At 43.3% G+C, this 22,771-nt stretch overlaps 1 protein-coding gene across 5 annotated transcripts in view; it reads right to left on the bottom strand.

Annotated features, from left to right (window-relative positions):
* The window catches only part of TMEM135 (transmembrane protein 135), a 217,105-nt gene that overhangs the window by 154,526 nt on the left and 39,808 nt on the right, over positions 1–22,771 (bottom strand). For 4 of the 5 annotated variants that reach the window (XM_064169637.1, XM_064169659.1, XM_064169670.1 and 1 more), the window contains one exon: positions 14,685–14,718. The exons of the other annotated variant lie outside the window; for it this stretch is intronic. In XM_064169637.1, coding sequence (XP_064025707.1) covers positions 14,685–14,718 — 34 coding nt within the window. The remainder of the gene's footprint in view (positions 1–14,684; positions 14,719–22,771) is intronic. 5 annotated transcript variants of the gene reach the window in all.

Here is a 22,771-nt window from a genome sequence, read left to right as displayed (position 1 = left end):
TAAAAACAGTGTTTTGCCTGAGGAACTGTACCACTAGACCTGAATGAAAGAGAGTGGAGCTAGCATGGCATGAAAGTGACCGTATGAGACCAACCTCCAACAAAGCAGCTCCTCTGAAACAACTCTATTTAACAGGATACTGTAGGAAGATATGAAATCTGATGCACCATTGAAATTTCCATAGTGACTAACAGTCTGCTTTACTCATCACTGCTCTATTATGTGGAACAAGTAAAGAAGACAGACAAGGAGATTCTCGTCTCTGGATTTTCATGTTAAAATGCTCTTCACATAAGTTTGTCTCCTAAAGACAGAACAGACTAAAAGACAGGAGTAACTGTAAAATTTCACACGTGAGCTGGGCTTGTATCAACATAAAAAACTGCCTTAGGAAAACCAGTCAGCTTTAGATGCAGTTAAAATAAATTATTCTGTCTTCAATTTCCTCCACACCTACTAGATGTAGCTTGATACTTCAGAATTACTGCCTTCTGCCTTACCAAAAATGATCACAATTCTGTGTTTTCTTAAACAATCTTTCCTCATTGCAGCTCAGATTCAGGAAATTCTCCTTTCACTTTTCCAACACCAATATTGTTTTCCAAGCGACCTGTCTTCCATCCAGACTGACATTTACAAGCTGTGCTAGAAGCTGTCCTCCTCTGCTTTTCTAACCTTATTAGAGGCATAAGGAGTATATCACAGAGACAAGATTTCAAATGAACCACCTCCCCCTGAATGCCAAACCCGTGACTGTTCACATCATTAAAAAACTTAGTCTCAGCACAGTTTACACATCCACAGATCCTGTAACAGCACCGTGTAGAAGAACTTCAACAGGCACGTGCTGCCCTGTGCCAGTTTACACAAGGTTACATTCATACACCAGCAGTTCCATTAGATCTCATTAGAAGCATAAATACCTATTTACAGCAAGACTTTTAAAATCTTTTTTTTTTTATAGATATAGCCATGGGACACACGTTTTAAACACAGAAAACGCTCCTCCAAAATGCAGAAGGAAAAACAACTATTATTCCAGAGCCTATGTGCAAAGGTGAAATCAGAGAAATCCAACTTTTTTTTGTTGTCAGCCCTTAGAATCATAGAATCAACCAGGATGGAAGAGACCTCCAACATCATCCAGGCCAACCTAGCACCCAGCCCTCAACAATCAACCAGACCATGGCACTAAGTGCCTCAGCCAGGCTTTTCTTCAACACTTCCAGAGACAGCAACTCCCACCAGCCCATTCCAATGCCATTCACTCTTTCTGCCAACAGCTTCCTCCTAACATCCAGCCTAGACCTCCCCTGGCACAACTTGAGACTGTGTCCCCTTGTTGTGTAAACTGTGGCAAAGGAGGAGAAAGTTCTTCACTGAGAGAGTCATTGGGCACTGGAATGGGCTGCCTGGGGAGGTGGTGGAGTCGTCATCCCTGGGGCAGTTCAAGGCAAGGTTGGATGTGGCACTTGGTGCCATGGTCTAGCCTTGAGCTCTGTGGTAAAGGGTTGGACTTGATGATCTGTGAGGTCTCTTCCAACCTTGGTGATACTGTGATACTGTGTGATACTTTCCAAACTAACTTACTTTTGTACAGAAAAAGCTGCTCAACACTTTTATACCAAACTGGTTTTGCTCCAGAGCTTTCTATGGAACCACTATTTCAGTATTCAAACACATGACTGACTTTTATTTTGACAGCTTAGAGTTTTTTATAGAAGCAAAATTATTTCTGGGCTAAAACTGCTGCTCTGTTTAATTATCATTATCCTATAAATGACGTCAGGAGCAATATCAGACTATAACTGGCACTAATATACTAGGAGTGGATATAGGTAATTAAAAGCATGACGGATTTAATTTCAACTGAAACATTAGGAGCACAGGAAATATAATTAAATGTTACATATAATGAATTGGAAACAATGTATGGTCAGTCTGTGCAGGCTAGCTCAGGGTGATGAAGCTGGTGAGAGGCCTGAAACACAGCCCTACGAGGAGAGGATTTGGTGATCCTGAGAGTCTTTTCCAGCCTGAACATTTCTGTGATTCTGTGAAATACATTAACAAACCCCTGATGATTTGAGTAGCTTATCAAAAAGCTTATATTGCAGAATGGAGCGTTTCAAACTCAGTGCAGAACAGGACTTGAGGAGAGAAGTTTTGTAGCTGTTTCAGGGATCTTCTTGGGAAGCCCCTGAAGCAGCTTCCCACTCAGCTGCTGTGGGCTGTGTTTGGGATGTGCAAATAGGGTGTGGGTGAATGGCAGAGAGCAGAGGTGGAGGAGAGGAGTTTCCACTGATGTTAGGATAGCTTCCAGCTTTCTGCTAGAGCAGCAGCCTTTTATGATTTTTTTTCCTTGCTGTCTGAGCATATGTCCAAATCCAGTGACTATTGCACATCTCTGTGACTCTGACATTTCTGTGCCCTGTCTTGCTCTTCGTCCTTGTTCTTAACAGTTCTGTCCATTCTGGTGAGGGGCCTGGAACACAAACCCTATGAGGAGAGGCTGAGGGAGTTGGGGGTGTGCAGCCTAGAGAAGAGGAGTGACCTCATTGCTGTCTACAACTACCTGAAGGGAGGCTGTAGCTAGGTGGGGGTTGGTCTCTTCTGCCAGGCAACCAGCAACACAACAAGGGGACACAGTCTCAAGTTGTGCTAGGGCAGGTCTAAGCTGGATGTGAGGAGGAAGTTCTTCACAGAGAGAGTGACTGGCATTGGAATGGGCTGCCCAGGGAGGTGGCGGAGTCCATCCCTGGAGGTGTTGAAGCAAAGACTGGATGAGGCACTTAGTGCCATGGTCTAGTTGATTGGATAGGGCTGGGTGCTAGGTTGGACTGGATGATCTTGGAGGTTTCTTCCAACCTAGATGATTCTGTGATTCTAAGATGAACATTGTGTTAAAAAACAACCAACCAAACAAAAAACTTAAAAACCAGTCAAACCCCATCCCAGCAGGATGACCTTTCACTTTGTAAATTGCTTTCTTCTCAGAAATGCTTTAACCCTGTGTACTTTGAACACAGAACTGAAAGGGCTACAAAACAAAATGAGTACTCCAAGAATGGTTTTCAGAATACTTCATCTATTCCAGAAACCACACAGAAAGAGGCTGACAACAACTACCATCAGCACAGTAAGCAGATTTTAAGTAAGACTGCCAAAACCTCCAAAAAATACACATTAAAGCAACTATACATTAAAATTCTCTAGTTTTGTTAGAAGGCAGTAGAGACATAATTCAAGGAGGTAATCAGAAGTTTTAGCCGAGGCACTTAGTAAGCAGATCTGCTTATCCATCAACCTAAAGATCTCTGGCTACTTACCTTTTCTCACCTGCTTTATGCTTCAACGAGTCAACAACCTTTTGTGCCAATCTGGCATCAGACAATAGATCATTACAACTGTTGCCTAAAGCATTAAGGGTGTGCAGAGAACTTAGATCAAGAACACTTCTCCATTCTTCACACCTCAGGTTACTATATCATAACATAGATGTGTTAATACTGCTTCATATACTGCCTTGTTATGTATCTCTCCCCAGGCCACTGACTCTTTACTTTCAAACTCCAGCAGTTCGAGGGAGGTGATTCTCCTCTTCTACTTGGCTCTGCTGACACCCCACCTGGAGTACTGCATCCAGTTCTGGAGCCTCCATTACAAGAAGGATGTGGAGATGCTGGAGTGTGTCCAGAGAAGGGCCACGAGGATGCTCAGAGGACTGGAGCAGCTCTGCTATGAGGACAGACTGAGAGAGTTGGGGCTGTGCAGTCTGGAGAAGTGAAGGCTCCAAGGTGACCTTATTGAGGCCTTCCAGTATCTGAAGGGGGCCTACAGAAAAGCTGGGGAGGGACTTTTAAGGATATCAGGGAGTGCCAGGACTAGGGGAAATGGAGCAAAGCTGGAGAGATTCAGCCTGGATGTGAGCCTTCCAAAGAAGCTTCAATTTCCACATCTACATTAGCACGAACAGAAGAAGTTTTGTGTAAAGTTTCATCTTCATTTCTTCAGCCCTCAGACTGTGTTCTTCCCCCCACTTCTCCTACAGCAGAGCATTTTGGCCTTCTTCCCAAGCCACATAAACAGGGAAGCATGAGAGTGTAGCAGAAACTGCCAGGTAACTGTTGGGACTTCTGCTTAGAAAGCAAAATACGACTGTCTGCCTGTGTAAAGAAAGCAAGCTGACTGCCAAGATTGTGAAGCAGGAAGAGCAGAAGAGCCTTGCTTTCACAAGCTTCCCCCAGAAGACCTCTGAAACACTCCTTCCACCAGGAAAATCCTCAGTTTCTCTGAAACACGACTGGGATTCTGCTGCTGGGAGACCTTGAATTCTCTCTTACTCTTTTTTTTTGACCTAGCATTTTGACAGGTATTTCTCTGATGAACAGAATTGCTACATGCACTGCAGATGGATGCCTGAGAACATTTTGGAACCTGAAATTACATCTTACTTTCATCTCAATGACTAACTAGCAGGAGTTAACTATAAAAGCCAGCTAGCTTTCCTTAGCACTTACTGCATTTCTGGGACAAAAGTCTGCAGAAGCTACAAGCTTTAGCCAAGAAGAGCTAAGTCTCAAAATGCATTTGAAATATTGATAATTTTCCTAATTCTACAAAGTCAAATTAGTAATAATTCACCATAAAACACCACACTGAAGGAGCATAAAGATAAGTATTGCACCGAGGTTCTAACCAGAGAAACTGGAAAGTTCAAAAATGCAAAGCAGCTTTGCAAAGCAAGCAAGAGACAAAGTATTAAATGTTTTCTCTGACTCCTGCCAAATGTCCTGCTCTGAAGTGATGGATGAGGTTTCCTGAGGCTCAGATGCCAAAGCCAATTAGCCATGTCAATCCACAAGAACACCAGCTGCCAGGATCTAACTTTATTACTGTATTACTTAGAAGTGAAGACATCAGCAATGCTTAACTTCACATGACTCCTAATTTTAAAACCTGCCTTTTAAAGGTTTAGGGTGGGGGTAGTGACAATGACCTTAGGTTTCAACCCTTTAAAATCATCACAGAGTGCCATGAATTATCCATAATTTGATTAGGTATAGTATTCTGGTGATCAAATTAGCCTGCATTATGCTCTATTCAAATGAAAGCAAGACTTCAGCTTATTTCCCTCCTCACAGGAGTTTCATATAATGTTTATATTTAAAAGTAGCAATTTATTTCAATATTGCCTGTTTCAGTTGCCAGACTGCCTATCCCACAGAATATGATATGTGTAAAGTATATAGTTTATCCATTTATGGAGTCTAATCCTGAATTCCAAAAATGAATTTTTTTGGAAAGTGTTTTGAGCATTTGTCGACTAAAATAAAAATCAGGTCCAAGTCTTTGATGATTTGAAAACATCTGCATTTCATTTCCAAGCAAGGAGCTTGGAAAAACTGATCACACAACACACCTCCCTGCACAGTCACCATGATGATCCCCTGAAAGGGTAAAATTCTGCTGCTGCTTGGGTGCTTGTGGAATAGAACATTACTGTCAGGCGTTAAAAAGCACTCCTTCCTTAGGAGTAACTGCCATATTTATCCAAACTACTCAGGAGACTTTGCTCCTTTTCTCTCCCCAGCTACAGGCTGGGGACAGAGTGGCTGGAAAGCAGCCAGGAAGAATGGGACCTGGGGGTACTGATAGATAGCAGGCTAAAGATGAGCCAGCAGTGTGCCCAGGTGGCCAAGAGAGCCAATGGCATCCTGGCCTGCATCAGCAACAGTGTGGCCAGCAGGACAAGGGAGGTTATTCTGCCCCTGTACTCAGCACTGGTCAGGCCACATCTTGAGTTCTGTATCCAGTTCAGGGTTCCTCAATTCAAGAGAGATGTTGAGGTGCTGGAAAGTGTCCAAAGCTGGTGAGGAGCCTGGATCACAAACCCTATGAGGAGAGGCTGAGGGAGTTGGGGGCGCTTAGGCTGGAGAAGAGCAGGTTCAGGGGTGACCTCACTGCTGTCTACCTGAAGGGAGGCTGTAGCCAGGTGGGGGTTGGTCTCTTCTCACAGGCAACCAGCAACAGAACAAGGGGACACAGCCTCAAGTTGTGCCGGGGTAGGTGTAGGCTGGATGTTAGGAGGAAGTTGTTGGCAGAGAGAGTGATTGGCATTGGAATGGGCTGCCCAGGGAGGTGGTGGAGTCTCCGTCCCTGGAGGTGTTGAAGAAAAGCCTGGCTGAGGCACTTAGTGCCATGGTCTAGTTGAGTGTCTAGGGCTGGGTGCTAGGTTGGACTGGATGATCTTGGAGGTCTCTTCCAACCTGGTTTATTCTATGATTCCATGGTTACCACTTCCACCCCAGAAGAGAGCTATAGATAACAGTGATAAAGCAAGGAAGAGATGGAAGGCAGGAGCACAGCTAGTACCCTTGGAAGACAAGTGTCTCAAGCATTTACTTGGTGTGCTTTCAGCTATGGAGATAACATTTGAAACTAATGCTAGGGAATGGGAAAGAATCCCAGGTATTTCTATCTCAACTACTACACTAAAAGAATAGCCAAGATCTCCCATCCCAGCAGCCCTTGCATAATGCTAATACTAAGAATTACATGAAAGTGCACAATTAGATTTTAACTATCTCACAAGGGAGGAGTGGTCAAACACATCTTACTAGAACTCAGTGCTTATAAAACTGGGTAGAAGTAAATCTATCCACTATTCTTCATTTTGGTTTGCCTCCATCTTTTCACAGAATCACAAAATCTATTTGGTTGGAAGAGACCTTCAGGATCATGCAGTCAACCTTCAACCCAGTGTATCAGAGTCCACACTAAATCCACCAGGACAGTGGAAGTGTCCTGGGCAGACCATTCCAGTGTTTGAGAATTCTTTCACTGAATACTTCTGATATCCAACCCCGTCTGGCACAGCTTGTAAGCATTTCCTCTAGTCCTGTTGCTTGCCACCAGAGAGAAGAGGCTGTCCACCTCCTTAGAATCATAGAATTGGAAGGGACCAAAAGGATTATCTAGTTCCAATCCCTGCCATGGGTAGAGACACCCTACCCTAGACCAGGCTGCCCACAGCCTCAGCCAGCCTGGCCTTAAATACCTCCACCGATGGGGCTTCAACCACCTCCCTGGGCAACTCATTCCAGCCTCTCACCACTCTCATGCTGAAGAACTTCCTTCTCACATCCAGGCTGAACTCCTTGGTCTCCAGCAAGGAGAACTCCAGCATCTCCTTGCTGCAACTTCCCTTCAAGTAGTTGTAGACAGCAATGAGGTCTCCCCTCAGCCTCCTTTTCTGCAGACTGAACCACCTCAGCTCCCTCTGATGTTCCTCTGTTTTGACTAAAAGAAAGAAAAGGAGCCAAACACTGCTTTCTTTATGTCAGCTTAGCAAGTTCAAAACAGAAAACTTTGTTTTACAATAAATAAACTGTAAACAAATAAAATGGTTTGCCAAAACAAATGTTACATGTTAGGTACCTACTCTTTCAGAGAACTATCACAGACGTAGTGACAGTCATGAACTCTTTTTTATTCTAAAGGCTATTTATCTCATTGCTGTCTACAACTACCTGAAGGGAGGCTGTAGCCAGGTGGGGGTTGGTCTCTTCTCACAGGCAACCAGCAATAGAAGAAGGGGACACAGCCTCAAGTTCTTCCAGGGGAGGTCTAGGCTGGATGTTAGGAGAAAGTTGTTGGCAGAGAGAGTGATTGGCATTGGAATGGGCTGCCCAGGGAGGTGGTGGAGGCACCATCCCTGGAGGTGTTGAAGCAAAGCCTGGCTGAGGCACTTAGTGCCATGGTCTAGTTGACTGGTTAGGGCTGGGTGCTAGGTTGGACTGGATGATCTTGAAGGTCTCTTCCAACCTGGTTGATTCTATGACTTCTGAAATGGTGTACCATGTTTTATATCATATAGGCAGTAATTCCACAGAGTTGCCAAACTACAGAAATGTTAAAAATTATTTTAAAGACAAACAGCACATTGCTGAAAAATAAAAACCAAACAGACATAAAAAACAACCCAACAAACCCTCTCAACCAGTATTATTCATAGTATCCTCCCACATTTAATTGCAGCTGGCACAAAGTATTTCTTGAAACAACTGTTAACAACTCACACATACTGGCAATTTTGTACAGAAAGTATTTGATAAGCTGGTGAGAAAAATCACTCAGGAATGCTCAGTCAGAGCATTTCTTGGTTTCAAATACCTTCCTTTACAATATTACCAGCTTGCCCTTCACATTCAATTAAAACTACAAGATCAGCAAAAGCACAGCTTAAAAGTGGACTTCTGCTATTTTTTTCTGTTGCCAACTCACTCCTCTTCCTTCATTCCTCCACATACCATCTCCACAAAGCACAAAACAAGAGGAACAAAACTAGTGAATAAGGAAAGTGGTATTGGAGGGCCCTTGGCATCCATCATTTGACCATGCTTTCTGCTGTACCCTGTCTCCGTCAAGTGTGGTACCTTCTTTTAGGTACTTATCAGGCTCGAGGTGAGGAGAAAGTTCTTCACTGAGAGAGTCATTGGACACTGGAATGGGCTGCCCGGGGGGGTGGTGGAGTCACCGTCCCTGGGGCTGTTCAAGGCAGGACTGGACGTGGCACTTGGTGCCATGGTCTAGCCTTGAGCTCTGTGGTAAAGGGTTGGACTTGATGATCTGTGAGGTCTCTTCCAACCTTGGTGATACTGGGATACTTTGCTGCCTGTGTGTGTCATGTATCTTAAATTAGCCAACTGCTTTTGATTTTTCTTTTTATATATCAGAAAGCATAAAGATTTAGAGTGATAATCTGAATGTCTATGACTTCCACCCTGTTAGAAACTATATAAGTATCTAGAATTAGAGCTGACTGAAAAGTACTGGATACTCCTTTCTGCATTTGATCCTCAGGGATTTCTTTTTAAGTCTGTGCCTCAGCACTTTTGCATGCTCCTAGACCAAATATTTCAAGCACAATTTACAAGTGGCCTTCACATTGACTGATTGAAATAAACAAAGACACAGAAAAATTAACCCAGATTTAGTCCAGTTATGCAACAGAAAAACAATTCAGCTGTGAAACTGCTTAGACTACTTTAAAACAGCAAGAAATGGTGTGCTCAGCTGTATTTGTTCTGTCATATACAGAAGCAGAGCATCACCCACTGGAAAATCTGTGATCAACTTGTTTGGTTCAGCATTTCATGTGAACACTTTTTTTTAGTAGCTTTATTTCTTAAATGGATGTGAAATACAAATGAAAAAAGTGTTTCTAAAATAGTAGACATAGGGAATAGCAGGAGCTGCTTAAGTCAGAAAGGAACAGCAATCAGGTAAGCAGGCTTACAGCTGCACACTGTATAAGGAACAGTGTAGCCGATAGGACAAGGGAGGTTATTCTGCCCCTGTACTCAGCACTGGTCAGGCCACACCTTGAGTGCTGTGTCCAGTTCTGGGCTCCACAATTCAAGAGAGATGTTGAGGTGCTGGAATGTGTCCAGAGAAGGGTGACAAAGCTGGTGAGGAGCCTGGAACACAAACCCTATGAGGAGAGGCTGAGGGAGTTGGGGGTGTTTAGCCTGGAGAAGAGAAGGCTCAGAGGTGACCTCATTGCTGTCTACAACTACCTGAAGGGAGGTTGTAGCCAGGTAGGGGTTGGTCTCTTCTGTCAGGCAACCAGCAACAGAACAAGGGGGGACAGTCTCAAGTTGAGCTGGGGGAGGTCTAGGCTGAATGTTAGGAGGAAGTTTTCCACAGAGAGAGTGATTGGCATTGGAATGGGCTGCCCAGGGAGGTGGAGGAGTCACCGTCCCTGGAGGTGTTGAAGAAAAGCCTGGCTGAGGCACTTAGTGCCATGGTCTAGTTGACTGGCACTGGGTGCTAGGCTGGACTGGATGATCTTGGAGGTCTCTTCCAACCTGGTTGATTCTATGATTACCAGGCTGTTACAGCGCACAAGCTCACAGCAGCTCTCAGAGGTTTTCCAAAAACACATCGCGTTTGCATGTACAAAATTTTGAAGGTTTTCCCTTGCTTCACTCTTCTTACACTGTTGAGTGTCCTCCAAACATTTCTTTTCATTGTCATGAGGCTAATGAATGCACCACATCTGGGAGGAAGATGTACTCTTCCTCCCATACCTAGCTTTGATACTACTGATGACATTCATACCTTCATACATCTTACTTTAAAACAGCATCTCTTCCTCTGTGTATGAGGACCTATGTATGATACTTCATAAATAGTAGATGTTAAAATAGTAGATGGGCTAAAATATGAAATGTTTAGATTTCCATGTAAATTATATCCAGATGCATCTGCTGGCAACAATTTCTCCAAGTCAAGTATCCAAGAGTTTTATCATACCCTCTGTTTCACTTTCTGGGCTCTTGCTAAATTTCTCCTCACATTAATTGCAACAGAATTCATCCTTTCCCCACAAACCTATCACTTCCTTTATCATCTGTGCACTGCTTTAACCAGAACAGACTCTACATTTTCTTTTCTTCTAGACTTTATACCTGTAACACTCCCAGAAACCAATTCCCATCATATCAGCCCAGCTCCAGTCCCTTCATGTCTCTTGCCACAATAAATTCCCATCTTTAGATTGCAGTTCTCTGTCTCTTTTTACTCCTATCTTTCTTAGTTTTCAAATTTATACTTTTCTACTCCCTAATGTTCTCTCTATGGCTGGGCCAGATTCCTACACATCTTGCTCCCACCACGCTCAAAACCCTGTCTTCAACAGCATCTCTCTGCCTTTTGCATCCAGATGCCTTGGTCTTGTGCTTGAGCTGTGATCCTCAAGAGGAATTTGTTACTATCAGCATTTCCAATTTTGCAAGTACAGCACCATATACTAGCAGACATGGTCCAAAGTGAAGAAAGGCCCACAGTGATGCAGAGCTTGAATTTCAAACATAACACCTAAAGAAACATCTGTAGTTTTATGAAGCAAAAAATGACATTCTGCAGTTCAACATACACTAGGGTGACTGCCTTTTTGGTGTTGAATTTCAAGGGCATCTCAATCTTCCTTAAGTTTTGTTTCTCAGAAGTTTTGTATCAAATTGGCCCTAGTCAGGATTGGTTTCCTCCTATCTGGCATATTGAATGTGGTCTATTTGTTTTGTCTACAACACAGACAAAGAAATTCCTAATCCAAACTAAAGGCTTCTGAAAAACAACAACTCAACTGTTGAGCTGTTCACAATGAAGTATGCAGTAACTGCTTTGAAACATAAGAGATATAGGCCAGGGCAGTCATAAGTATCACCTATATACCTGAGCAGTCATTATTGTCAGCTCTTCATTATGAAAATAACTAAGAGATTACATTTCACTTTCTACCTTTTGCCAGGATTTCAGGGTTCCTTTTGATCTCAAGTTAACCATGAAGGACTATTTCATATATCTACTGCCAATATATCTGTTTAAAATCCCAGAAATTCTGGACTTTAAACACATGCAATCTAAAAACAGAACTTGAAAAGCTCCATGCTTGTGTGGTCCACAGCACCAACTACTGCTACTCTGCTTCAGGGTACTATACAAATGTCAGGTCACATACCTTAACTAGTTAAAAACTTCCCACATACTCAACAATGTTAGGCTCAGACAGATACCTTCACTGACTTCCAGTGAAAATGAACTCAGAAGTTCATTTTAAACTGTGTATTATAATTGAAACTATGAATCTACTCCTGTACTTATTTCTAGTTCTTATCTTAAGAAACATTTCTTAAAATAAAAATATCCACTTTTGTATAGCCACTGGAATGAGCTGCCCAGGGAGATGGGGGAGTCATCCTCCCTGGAGGTGTTCAAGAAAAGACTGGATGAGGCACTTAGTGCCATGGTCTAGTTGACTGGCTAGGGCTGGGTGCTAAGTTGGACTGGATGAGCTTGGAGGTCTCTTCCAACCTGGTTGATTCTATGATTCAATTTTCCATTTAACAGAAAGCTAAGTCTAAGCAAACATTTCTGTTCACATACAGCTTGAATAGCTTCTTTTTAACCTGTCCTTTTATTAAGCAGCAAAGAAATGCAATTGGGGAGTTCAGGTTGGCATAAATCTACAATCACTTCTTTAAAATCAGCCAGGACACTTTTTTCACACATTTCCATTAGTTCTAGATTAAAAAAAAAAACCCACACAATAAAAATGTCACCCTTAGAACAAAAGTCCTTAGGCCCACTGCCTTTCATGTCCTACTTCATTTCACTTACTGAACTGAGAGACAGCAGCTGTGCATAAAGACTTTAACACATCTTTCCTCCTTTCATTAAGGAAATTCATCTCTGAGGACAAATTGCCATGGACTGCCAAGAGGACAACAGCAATAACATTTTCTGATTTAAAAGCTGTCATATGGCTATGAAAATTCACTGCAGCGATATTCATGATAAGTGCTTATAATAAAGGAAACTGCAATTACCTTCTGTCTGTCTAACATGGCACACATGAAGAATCACACAAAAAGCCTCAATTATTACTGCTCAGGCTGCAAAATCACAGCCTAGCAAAATGAGAAAGGAAACAAAAGGAATACATCTAGCTCAATGAATCCTTTAATAGGTCCTTCTGTGAGTTTTACAGAGTGTAAGAAAGACAGCCTAACTTCAGAACCTAGCTGCCATCATTAACCATTAACATTTGCCAGCTTTCCACATGTTGTATGCTGCAATCTAAAGAGGACAGAAATGAATGTTTTAAAGGCTTAGTAAATTTGTATGTGAATCTTATCAGGGCATATAAAGTTCTAAGCCAAACACAAGCAACCTAAAAAGGAAAACATTTACTATGATTACACAGCCTGCTAACAAGGTAGGTATGTCATGGTCAAGGGCAGCTTACAAAGCAAACCCTGGTAGCCCTGAGTTCACTGAATACTTATGCTGAAGAGAATACCTGCTGTATCAAATGATATCCATAGCACGCAGCTGCCCCAGCTGACTTTCCCCTTGTAACACCCTCCAACACCATGTGAACTGTGTGGCACCACAGCTTAAGAGCTGTGAACACAGTGATAGCTTTCTCAGAACTGGGATACTCAGAGGTGTTGCTAGCTAATCACACCTTTCATGCTTCAGGAATCAACTCCTGTTCCCATGTGTTACTGAGTGTCTGAACATCTAATTATTGAAATGCTAAGGCAAGGATTTCTCATCTTTTCAAGTTAGGTAAGAAACTTTCTAAAGAAAAAAGAAACCTAGAGGATAGGGTATGAGCCATCGAAGTAAAGTAGCTGTCAATGTTAGAATGCTAATTCACAATAATAAACTTAATAGTAGATATTTCTTCTCTTCTGAAGCCTGTAAGCCCCACTCATGAGTCTGTAATCAAAGAACAGTCAGGGTTTAAAAGCACGTCTGCAAATCATCTAGTCCAAGCCTCCTGCCAAAGCAGGATCACCTAGGTCAGGTCACAAGGAAATATGTCCACAGAGGTCTTGCAAGTCTCCAGAAAAAGAGACTCCACAACCTCTCTGGGCAGCCTGTTCCAGCATTCCACCACCCTGACAGTAAAGAAGGCCTTCCTCACATGGAGGTGGAACTTCCTCTATTCCAGTTTCTGTCTGTTGCTCTTCACCTTATCAAAGGGTTCCACTGAAAAGAAACTGTCCACATCTTGACACTCACCATTCACATATTTATAAACATAGAATCATAGAATCAACCAGGTTGGAAGAGACCTCCAAGAACATCCAGTCCAACCCATCCCCCAGCCCTATCCAGTCAATTAAACCATGTACCTCTTCTTAAGTCTTTTCTGTTCCAGACTAAACAGCCCCAGGTCTTTCAGCCTTTTCTCACAAGACAGATGTTCCAGTCCCTTAATCATCTTTGTACCCCTCCATTGGACTCTCTCTATTATAGCCCTGTCTCTCGAACTAGGTGGGGCAGAACTGGATGCAATACTCCAGATGTAGTCTCACTAGAGCAGAATGATGACTGGCAGTCTGTGAATACAGACTAGCACAAGAAACAGTCTCTGCACCAGATAAATTGTTAAAGATTAACACAAGAAACAGTTTCTGCATTACAGACATTGTTAAACACCAGAATTGGAGACAAACGCCTATAGAGAGTTTCCTGGATATTTACCTGTTAGCAACCGTCTGGTATCACCTTCCAAAAAGCTCCCTCTCACACCAAATCTTCAGAATTACAACAGTCTTTACAACGACTTTACAAGGATGGAAGAAAAGGTCACCCTAATCAAAACATCACTCTTACTACCATTGTTTATTTGAATGTAATTAGAAGAAATACGACACAACATTTGAACTGATACAACCACATGGTAAAAACACTTTCCCACACATCAGCTGGCAGCAGTTTGAAAACCAATTCATTATGAAACTTAAGTATATAGTGTTGGATTACCCATCAGTAAAATAATGACCATTGAAGGACCAGATATCATTTGACTGTAGAGAAGACACCAAACTGCCCATCTTCTTGGGACTATGATACAAGAGATTTTCACTACGGTACAATGAACTACATTTCAGCCTCTGCTTTACAGCTGCTTCTGAAAGATCTATAGTAATAATTTGATCTTAAGGTAATTTTAGTTGCCTAATAACACATAAGCCTGAATTAAAAAGAAAAATCCTGTAACTATTAAAAAGGCAACTAATCTCAGCATCAGTAATTTTTAAGCAAGATACATTTCCAGTGGATCTTAGGTATTTTTAATCTTGAAATAAAGGATGACTTACTTGATTTGCCATGTAAATTGTGAGGAGACCTCTCCTATAAACAGAAATGATAAAATTAGTGAACTAATTAAAATCTTTTCCACACTGAAGGAAATAAAAACCTACTTCAAGCATTAAGAATATTTGAACAGAGAGTTTAAAAAGCAGATTCTCGATGACTACCATGCGACAGAAAAAGGAACATGACACCAAAACTAACACTTTGATAGTATGGTATCCAAAGCAGTGAGCAATTACATGAACCAAGCTTTATTTATCAATTTGCTACTGCACAAGCCCTGAAGTTTTCATGAAGGGGCAAGGCACATATCACACAATAAAACCCTACACACGAGCTGGTAGCCTAAGCGTACAAATCACGGCCAACGCCTAAGTTAAATTGAACGCTTACAGAAAAATACCTGTGTGTAAGCTTCTGCTTTGTGATCAGTGCTTTGTAACTCAAGGTGTCTTAGCCCTCTGGCTAATATGATCATTAAAAATGTTTAATGATGTAGAAAGTCCTGGCTCAAACTAGTATACCTTGCCTTTCTTAGTTGAGAGTCACAATGCCAAGAGTGGCCCAGTGTAGCAACCACCGTTTTCTCTTCTAACCTTTATGTTACTTTTTCTTTTCTCTCTTTTCTGTTGCTGGATCCATCCCTGTGTCTCAGCCCATGGGTCACATTGCTATTTAGATAGGGAGAGTAAACACTTGAGCTTGCACTTTTCACACTTCTGCTGATGCTACTGCAGCACAAGACCAAAACTGAACTCAGCGCTGAATGTGTGAGCTGCTAGAGTAATAAATGCCACTATAGCACAGTAGGGTCCAGGTTAAAACAACAACAACTCCTTTCTGCACATTATTTGTAAGTCATGTCCTTGAAAAAGTGAAAAACCTTACCACTGCAGATTTGTTTTGCCCTCAATTCCTTCCTCCTCTTCTGCAAGATCAGCTTAGAAACTACAGCCAAAGGCTAAAAAACTCAGGTTCAGTGTTTCTTACTGGAAATCTGTTCTTAACTTCCTGTCTTTCCCATTGGCCTTGCAGTTCTTGGTATTTTTCTTATTGTCCCCACTGCTACTACACACAAAACTGGAATGTAACACAGAAGGGATCATATGCTTAACCACAAAAGTTTCTTAATATTGAAAAGAGTTTATAACCTGATCTGATTTTCACTTTCACATCATTAGTGTTTTATATTGCTACTACATAACAGAAAGTCCAATCCAGGTTTGTATGTTACATTTTGTCATGAGACTTTAAGCTTTTAAGCATTCAGGAGAATGCTTAAAAGCATTGAGGAGCTTTAACCTCAGGAGAATGGTAGGTTAAGTGAACATATCCTGCTATCACTTCTGCTGAATCACAGAATTTCTTAGATTGGAAAAGACCTTCAAGATCATTGAGTCCAATCATTAGTTTCACACTGGCAGGTCCTTGACTAAATCAAATCCCCCAGCACAATATCCAATCACTATGAATTGCTGTGGTTGGAAAGGACCACCAGCATCATCCACCCCAACCTTCATCCCAGCAGCCTTAATCACTAGACCACAGCCTCACGTGCAACATCCACTCTTTTTTTAAACACCTCCAGGGATGGCAACTCCACCACCTCCCTGGGCAGCCTGTTCCAGTGTTTGACCACCAGCTTAGGAAAGAACTTCCTCCCAACATCCAACCTAAATCTCCCCTGACACGACTTAAGGCCATTTCCTCTTGTCCTATCAGTAGTAATTCAGGAGAAGAGACCAGCTCCAGCCTCACTACAACCTCCTTTTAGGTAGTTGTAGAGGGCAATAAGGTCCCCTCTCAACCTCCTCTTCTCGAAACTAAACAAGCCCAGCTCCCAGGTAATGTTTGCCAGACCTCTCCCCAGCCTCACTGCCCTTCTTTGCAGCTGCTCCAGCACCTCAATGTCCCTCCTATACTGTGATGATCAAAACTGGACACAGTACTCAAGGTGTGGTCTCACGAGTGCTGAGTACAGGGGCTGAGTACAGTACTCCTGCTGGTCACACCATGTCTGATACAGGCCAGGATGCTGTTGGCCTTCTTGGCCACCTGGGCACACTGCTGGCTCAGGTACAGCCGGCTGGCCACCAGTACTCCAGGTCCCTTTTTTCCTGGCTGCTCTCCAGCTACTCCTCCCCCAGCCTGTAGGGCTGCTGGGGGTTGTTGTGGCCAAAGTGCCTGAGCCAGCACTTGGCCTTGTTAAATCTCATGCAGTTGGGTCCAGCCCATCACTCCAGCCTGTCCAAATCCTTCTGCAAGGCCTTCCTACCCTCCAGCAGATTGATACTTCTGCTTAATTTGGTGTCATTTTGTTAGTTGAAGAAGCATGCAAACAAAAAATCACAGGTAGCAGAAAACACAAATTCCTACTGCAAAGTCTCTAAGCTTCTATTACTGGGGGGAAAAAGTTCTGACCCAACATCTAGGTGTTTATAACTTTACCAAGTTATGCATCCAGATCAAAGTTCTTCACAGCAGATATCTAACCAAGCTTAAGTGTTTTCACAACACAATGAATTCCCAGGAAACAACAATACATCACCCCGAGTTCCACAAGCTGCTCTCTACTCACAGGGAAGATACAACTTTGGTTTAAGTTAAAAATTTCATTGTATTTTTGCTAGTTTGGTTTTGGTCTGTTGTTTGGGTTTGGGCTTTATTTCCTTTAAAAGAATTAGAGTTTCAAATCTGCTCTTTGGAAACCTTCTACCAAATAGTAATTCTGTGTCTCCTCTACGTGTTCCTCTGTGATCTGCGCTAAGATTGTGTGGTCCTGCTCTGGCAGAGGGGTTGGACTTGATGATCTCCTTGGGTCCCTTCCAACTCCTATTATCCTGTGAATCTACTTTAAAAAAGAAAAAGCCTGCAGCTAAAGATTTGGTGAGGATGATGCACACAAGAAACAAAAAGACAACCAACAGGGAACAGGATCTGTGATTTTGTGATTGTTAAAGAAAACAAACCTCTACTACTTGTAACAAAGCATGAAAACACTGCACTGGTTAGACCACACCTTGAGTACTGTGTTCAGTTCTGCGCCCCCCAGTTTAGGAGGGACATTGAGATGCTTGTGTGTGTTCAGAGAAGGGTGACAAGGCTGGTGAGAGGCCTTGAGCACAGCCCTACGAGGAGAGGCTGAGGGAGCTGGGATTGGTTAGCCTGGAGAAGAGGAGGCTCAGGGGAGACCTTATTGCTGTCTACAACTACCTGAGGGGTGGTTGTGGCCAGGAGGAGGTTGCTCTCTTCTCTCAGGTGGCCAGCACCAGAACGAGAGGACACAGCCTCAGGCTGCGCCAGGGGAGATTTAGGCTGGAGGTGAGGAGAAAGTTCTTCACTGAGAGAGTCATTGGACACTGGAATGGGCTGCCCGGGGAGGTGGTGGAGTCGCCGTCCCTGGAGCTGTTCAAGGCAGGATTGGACGTGGCACTTGGTGCCATGGTCTGGCCTTGAGCTCTGTGCTGGAGGGTTGGACTTGATGATCTATGAGGTCTCTTCCAACCTTGGTGATACTGTGATGTTTATGACCTGGAAAGGGTCACATAATGTAACAGATGACCTCAACTCCCAAGCTGGCAAACAATCACCTAGTCTTTCAATCAGTTTGCACAGATGAAAAACTAAAGGTGTCCTGATCCTCCCTATTATCAAACTGGCAGCCAATACACTCCTGTGTACTGTAAATTTCATTTCTGGTTGTTCTCATGGGGAAAAATACTGCATATTTCATATTTGGGAGTCTGATGGTTTGGGTATTACCCACCCCCCACTCCCCCCACTTAAGAAAATCACCCAGACTAGACTCAGCCACTGGAAATAGAATGAATGAAGCTGTATTTACAGCTCAGCACAATATACAAGCAGGCTTTTACAATATATACAGAAATATACAAGTTAAAAAAAGTAATACAGAAACACAACAGCCCTCCCAGAAACCAAAGCCTCCAGGAGGGGCTCCCAACCACATTTCCACCTTCTCCCCACCCCTCTACCTTACCCCAGACCTTGCCTTACATACAAGGTGAGTTTGGAGGTTCGGCCTGGGGGGTTAGGAAGTAGAAGGATTAGTCACACAGAGGGCAGGTTAGGTTAGAGAGAAATTCATGCAGCCCCACAGACAGAGAAAGACTCTGTTATCTATGTTTATGTTCTTTTACATCTCAGCAAGCCTATGAGTGAAGCAGACATCACCATTGTTTCCTTTTCACAGCCTATAATCTAATGCTTCCCACCAAAATATCCCAGCTGGGCTCAACTTAGCACAGGGAGATTCTTTTTTTACCAAATTACTGTTACAAGTTCACGACAAACACTCAAGCACTCATCTGTTTGAAAGCACAAAATTACAGTTACCCATTAGAGCTACCCTGGTTAGTCAATACACTGAGTGTTCCAGAACATATCAGGGCTTCTGTAAAGTCATGCACTAACACACTTGCTTCTGAGAAGCTACCACCAACGACTGAGTAGCAGACAGAGGTTTGAGCATACAGTGTGTGCTTTCAAACTGTACTGTATACAGCACGCACGTGTCACGCAGGCAGTGTCTTCTAGCCTCCTAATGAACCACAGAGTTATAGAAGCATAGAATCAGTCAGGGTTGGAAGGGACCACAAGGATCAGCCAGTTCCAACCTCCCTGCCATGCCCAGGGACACCCTACCCTAGATTAGGCTGGCCAGAGCCACATCCAACCTGGCCTTAAACATCTCCAGCAATGGGGCCTCAACCACCTCTCTGGGCAACCCATTCCAGCCTCTCACCACTCTCATGCTCAACAACTTCCTCCTCATGTCCACCTCGAACCTACCCATCTCCAGCTTTGCTCCATTCTCCCTAGTCCTCTCACTCCCTGAGAGCCTGAAAAGTCCTTCCCCAGCCTTTTTGTAGGTCCCCTTCAGATACTGGAAGGCCACAAGAAGGTCACCTGGGAGCCTCCTCTTCTCCAGACCCAACAGCCCCAACTCTCCCAGTCTGTCCTCATAGCAGAGCTGCTCCAGCCCTCTCATCAACTCAGTGGCCCTTCTCTGGACACACTTCAGCATCTCCACATCCTTCTTGTAATAGGGGCTCCAGAACTGGATGCAGTACTCCAGGAGGGGTCTCAGCAGAGCAGAGCAGAGGGAGAGAGTCACCTCCCTCGCCCTGCTGGCCACACTTCTCCTGATGCAGCCCAGGATCTGGTTTGCCCTCCAGGCTGCAAGTGCACACTGCTGGCTCATGTTGCGCTTCTCATCCACCAGCACCCCCAAATGAATTTTTTTAAGTACTAAAAAACTAAGAATTTGATCTAAGTAAGTTTTAGCTTCTACTGCAGTCTCTCTTGGCTGACCGCAAAATACAACCTGCCAACCACAAAGACAAAGAAAGGAAAAGGGGTGAGAGAAGAGGAAGGAAAGAACTTAGAAGCTGCAGTGCAGCTGCAGCAAGACCAATGCAAAAAGTAGGTGAGCAGGAGGAGGGAAAACGTGCAGACAACAAATGCACACATGGAAGTAACTTCCGGAGCTGCAAATACACAAAGTTGCTAGATTACATCATGTGGAAGTGCCTGTGGCAAACCTGTCTATCTGCTGCTGTATGGGCCTCTGGCTACCTCCAAGCAGAACGCTTTCTTCTTCCAAATTAATTGTGTGAGTGTTTCCCAAAGAAATAGCCCCATATTTCTGAGGGAAAAAAAAAAAAAGGCTCTTCCTGGCCCTGTACAAACGTGACCCAGCAACTCTAACCCAACCCTGAACTCGGCTGTTAAGAAGCGGATGGAATTGCACTGTTTTGTAGCAATGACAGCTGATGGAAAACAGGACAGAAAGATGGAGGTAGGCCAAGCAAAAGGGTCACTGCCATAACCTAAGGATTGTAAGGATTGTATTAAAACTGCAGCTGGTAAGTAAGAGCAGAATGTAATTGGGAAACTGCATTACTAGAGCAGGAAATAATTAAACAACAAAAATAATTAGTCAGCCACGTTTTACCACCTGCTTTGGGGAGGTTTAAAGATACTAATAAGCAGCTAGTATTTTGCCCCTTAAGTCCATGAACAAGCACTGACCAACTGACACAACTGTGTCCAGTTCTGGGCCCCTCAAGTCAAGAGAGATGTTGAGGTGCTGGAACGTGTCCAGAGAATGGAGACAAAGCTGGTGAGGGGACTGGAACACAAACCCTATGAGGAGAGGCTGAGGGAGCTGGGGGTGTTTAGCCTCAAGAAGAGGAGGCTCAGGGGTGACCTCATTGCTGTCTACAACTACCTGAAGGGACACTGTAGCCAGGTGGGGGTTGGTCTCTTCTCCCAGGCAAGCAGCAACACAACAAGGGGACACAGTCTCAAGTTGTGCCGGGGAAAGTATAGGCTGGATGTTAGGAGGAAGTTGTTCACAGAGTGATTGGCATTGGAATGGGCTGCCCAGGGAGGTGGTGGAGGCACCGTCCCTGGAGGTGTTCAAGAAAACACTGGATGAGGCACTTAGTGCCATGGTCTAGTTGACTGGATAGGGCTGGATGCTAGGTTGGACTGGATGATCTTGGAGGTCTCTTCCAACCTGGTTGATTCTATGATTCATTAATCTCAGAAGCACCAATACAAGTGATGGTCCAGCAAAGGACACTATGAGAAAGTCCAAGCAGATGCACAAGCATCCTAACTGCTCGTTCCTCCTCCACTGATTCTGTCTTATGCCATTTTCTTACAGAGGTCACTCTCATCATAATCTTCATGTTGGCTTCCTAATGCCTCCTTCTCAGCTCTTTAACCACCAGTATTTCCCACACCGTGCTGTGATTCCAATCGCATATGCAATCTTAAGTATGGGAAGGAAAAACATATGCCATGGAAAAACTCACAGGCAGCACACCAAGGCTGAACCAGGGCAAGGACACAAGTCAGCATCCAAGAGAGCTGCATTTGTAGGGTAAGAGGTGAGATGGTATATCCTGGTTCATCCTACCAGTCTGCTGCATTAAATTAAAGCATCAAAGCAAAACTGTTCTGAAGAAGTCTTCACCAAACTGGCATCTTCTCCCAGAAAGAGAGGATTGCAAAATGGCAAACACATTTTTCAATTCCTCTTTAGTTCAAGTATCAAAAAGCATTTGTCTTTAGCATACTTTTCATTTTGTCTGCCTGGCTTTTCACCCCAATTCACAGTTCCTCATTAATTTTTCTGTATGCTCATTAGAGAACTGAGCAGGCAATGTCTCATGAGTTCAATTATTCAGCACAGGTCACATTGTCTGCAACTGAACAATTCCTTGTGGATTCCATTTTTAAGGTTAAAACCACAACAGACCACAAAGGTAATTCTCTTGCTCATTTCAATCATCCTCAAAGAAAAGTTTCACTTGATAAAATTTGCTTTTTGAAGAACTTTGTTATATCCAGACCAAATTCTAACAGCAATAGCTCTTGAACTATGGCCTATAAACCTCAACAGAGAACTACATATTTTGTGACTGCAGTGCCCAGAGGAAAGAGTCTAAAATAACTGTTAAGAAAGCAAAAAGCTATAGGACAAAAATAGCAAGGAAGCCTAGCAGTGTACTGGGCTCTATTACCAGAAGTGTAGGTAGAAGGTCAAGGGAAACAATTAATCCCCTTGATTTGGCACTCACTAAACAGAGTACTGCCATCAGTTTTGGTCCCAAATAGAAAACAGGCATTGATCACCCAGTGGGGAGGACCATGAATACAGCCAGGAAGATTTCAAGTTGACCAGAGGAAACAGCATTTTCCTCATCAAGACAGTCAAGCAGTAGAACAGGGACTCAGAGAGGGTGTTAAACCTGTGTCCTCAGAGGTTTGCAAGGCTTATCACAAGCAAGCTGGTATGAACTCAGTGCTGATCCTGCTCTAAGCAGGAAGTTGCACTAGTTGACTGCCCAAGGCTCATCTGAGCAACTCAATTATTATACTGGGGGAAAAAAAAAAGGTGGAAAGCAATTGCAAAATCCCATAGGTATTTTGTTCCATAGATTACAAAATCATTAGAGATTAAACTGATAAATAGTCTTGCTTCCCAATTAATATAAACCACAACATTTTCTTCGATGAATTAGTCACTTCTTTAAAAAAAAAGTGCTGGCACCAG

The sequence above is a fragment of the Pogoniulus pusillus genome, chromosome 3 (assembly GCF_015220805.1).
Source record: "Pogoniulus pusillus isolate bPogPus1 chromosome 3, bPogPus1.pri, whole genome shotgun sequence".
Lineage (NCBI taxonomy): Eukaryota > Metazoa > Chordata > Aves > Piciformes > Lybiidae > Pogoniulus > Pogoniulus pusillus.
Note: the sequence above shows the minus strand (reverse complement) of the source record. Positions and strands in the feature narration are given on the sequence as shown.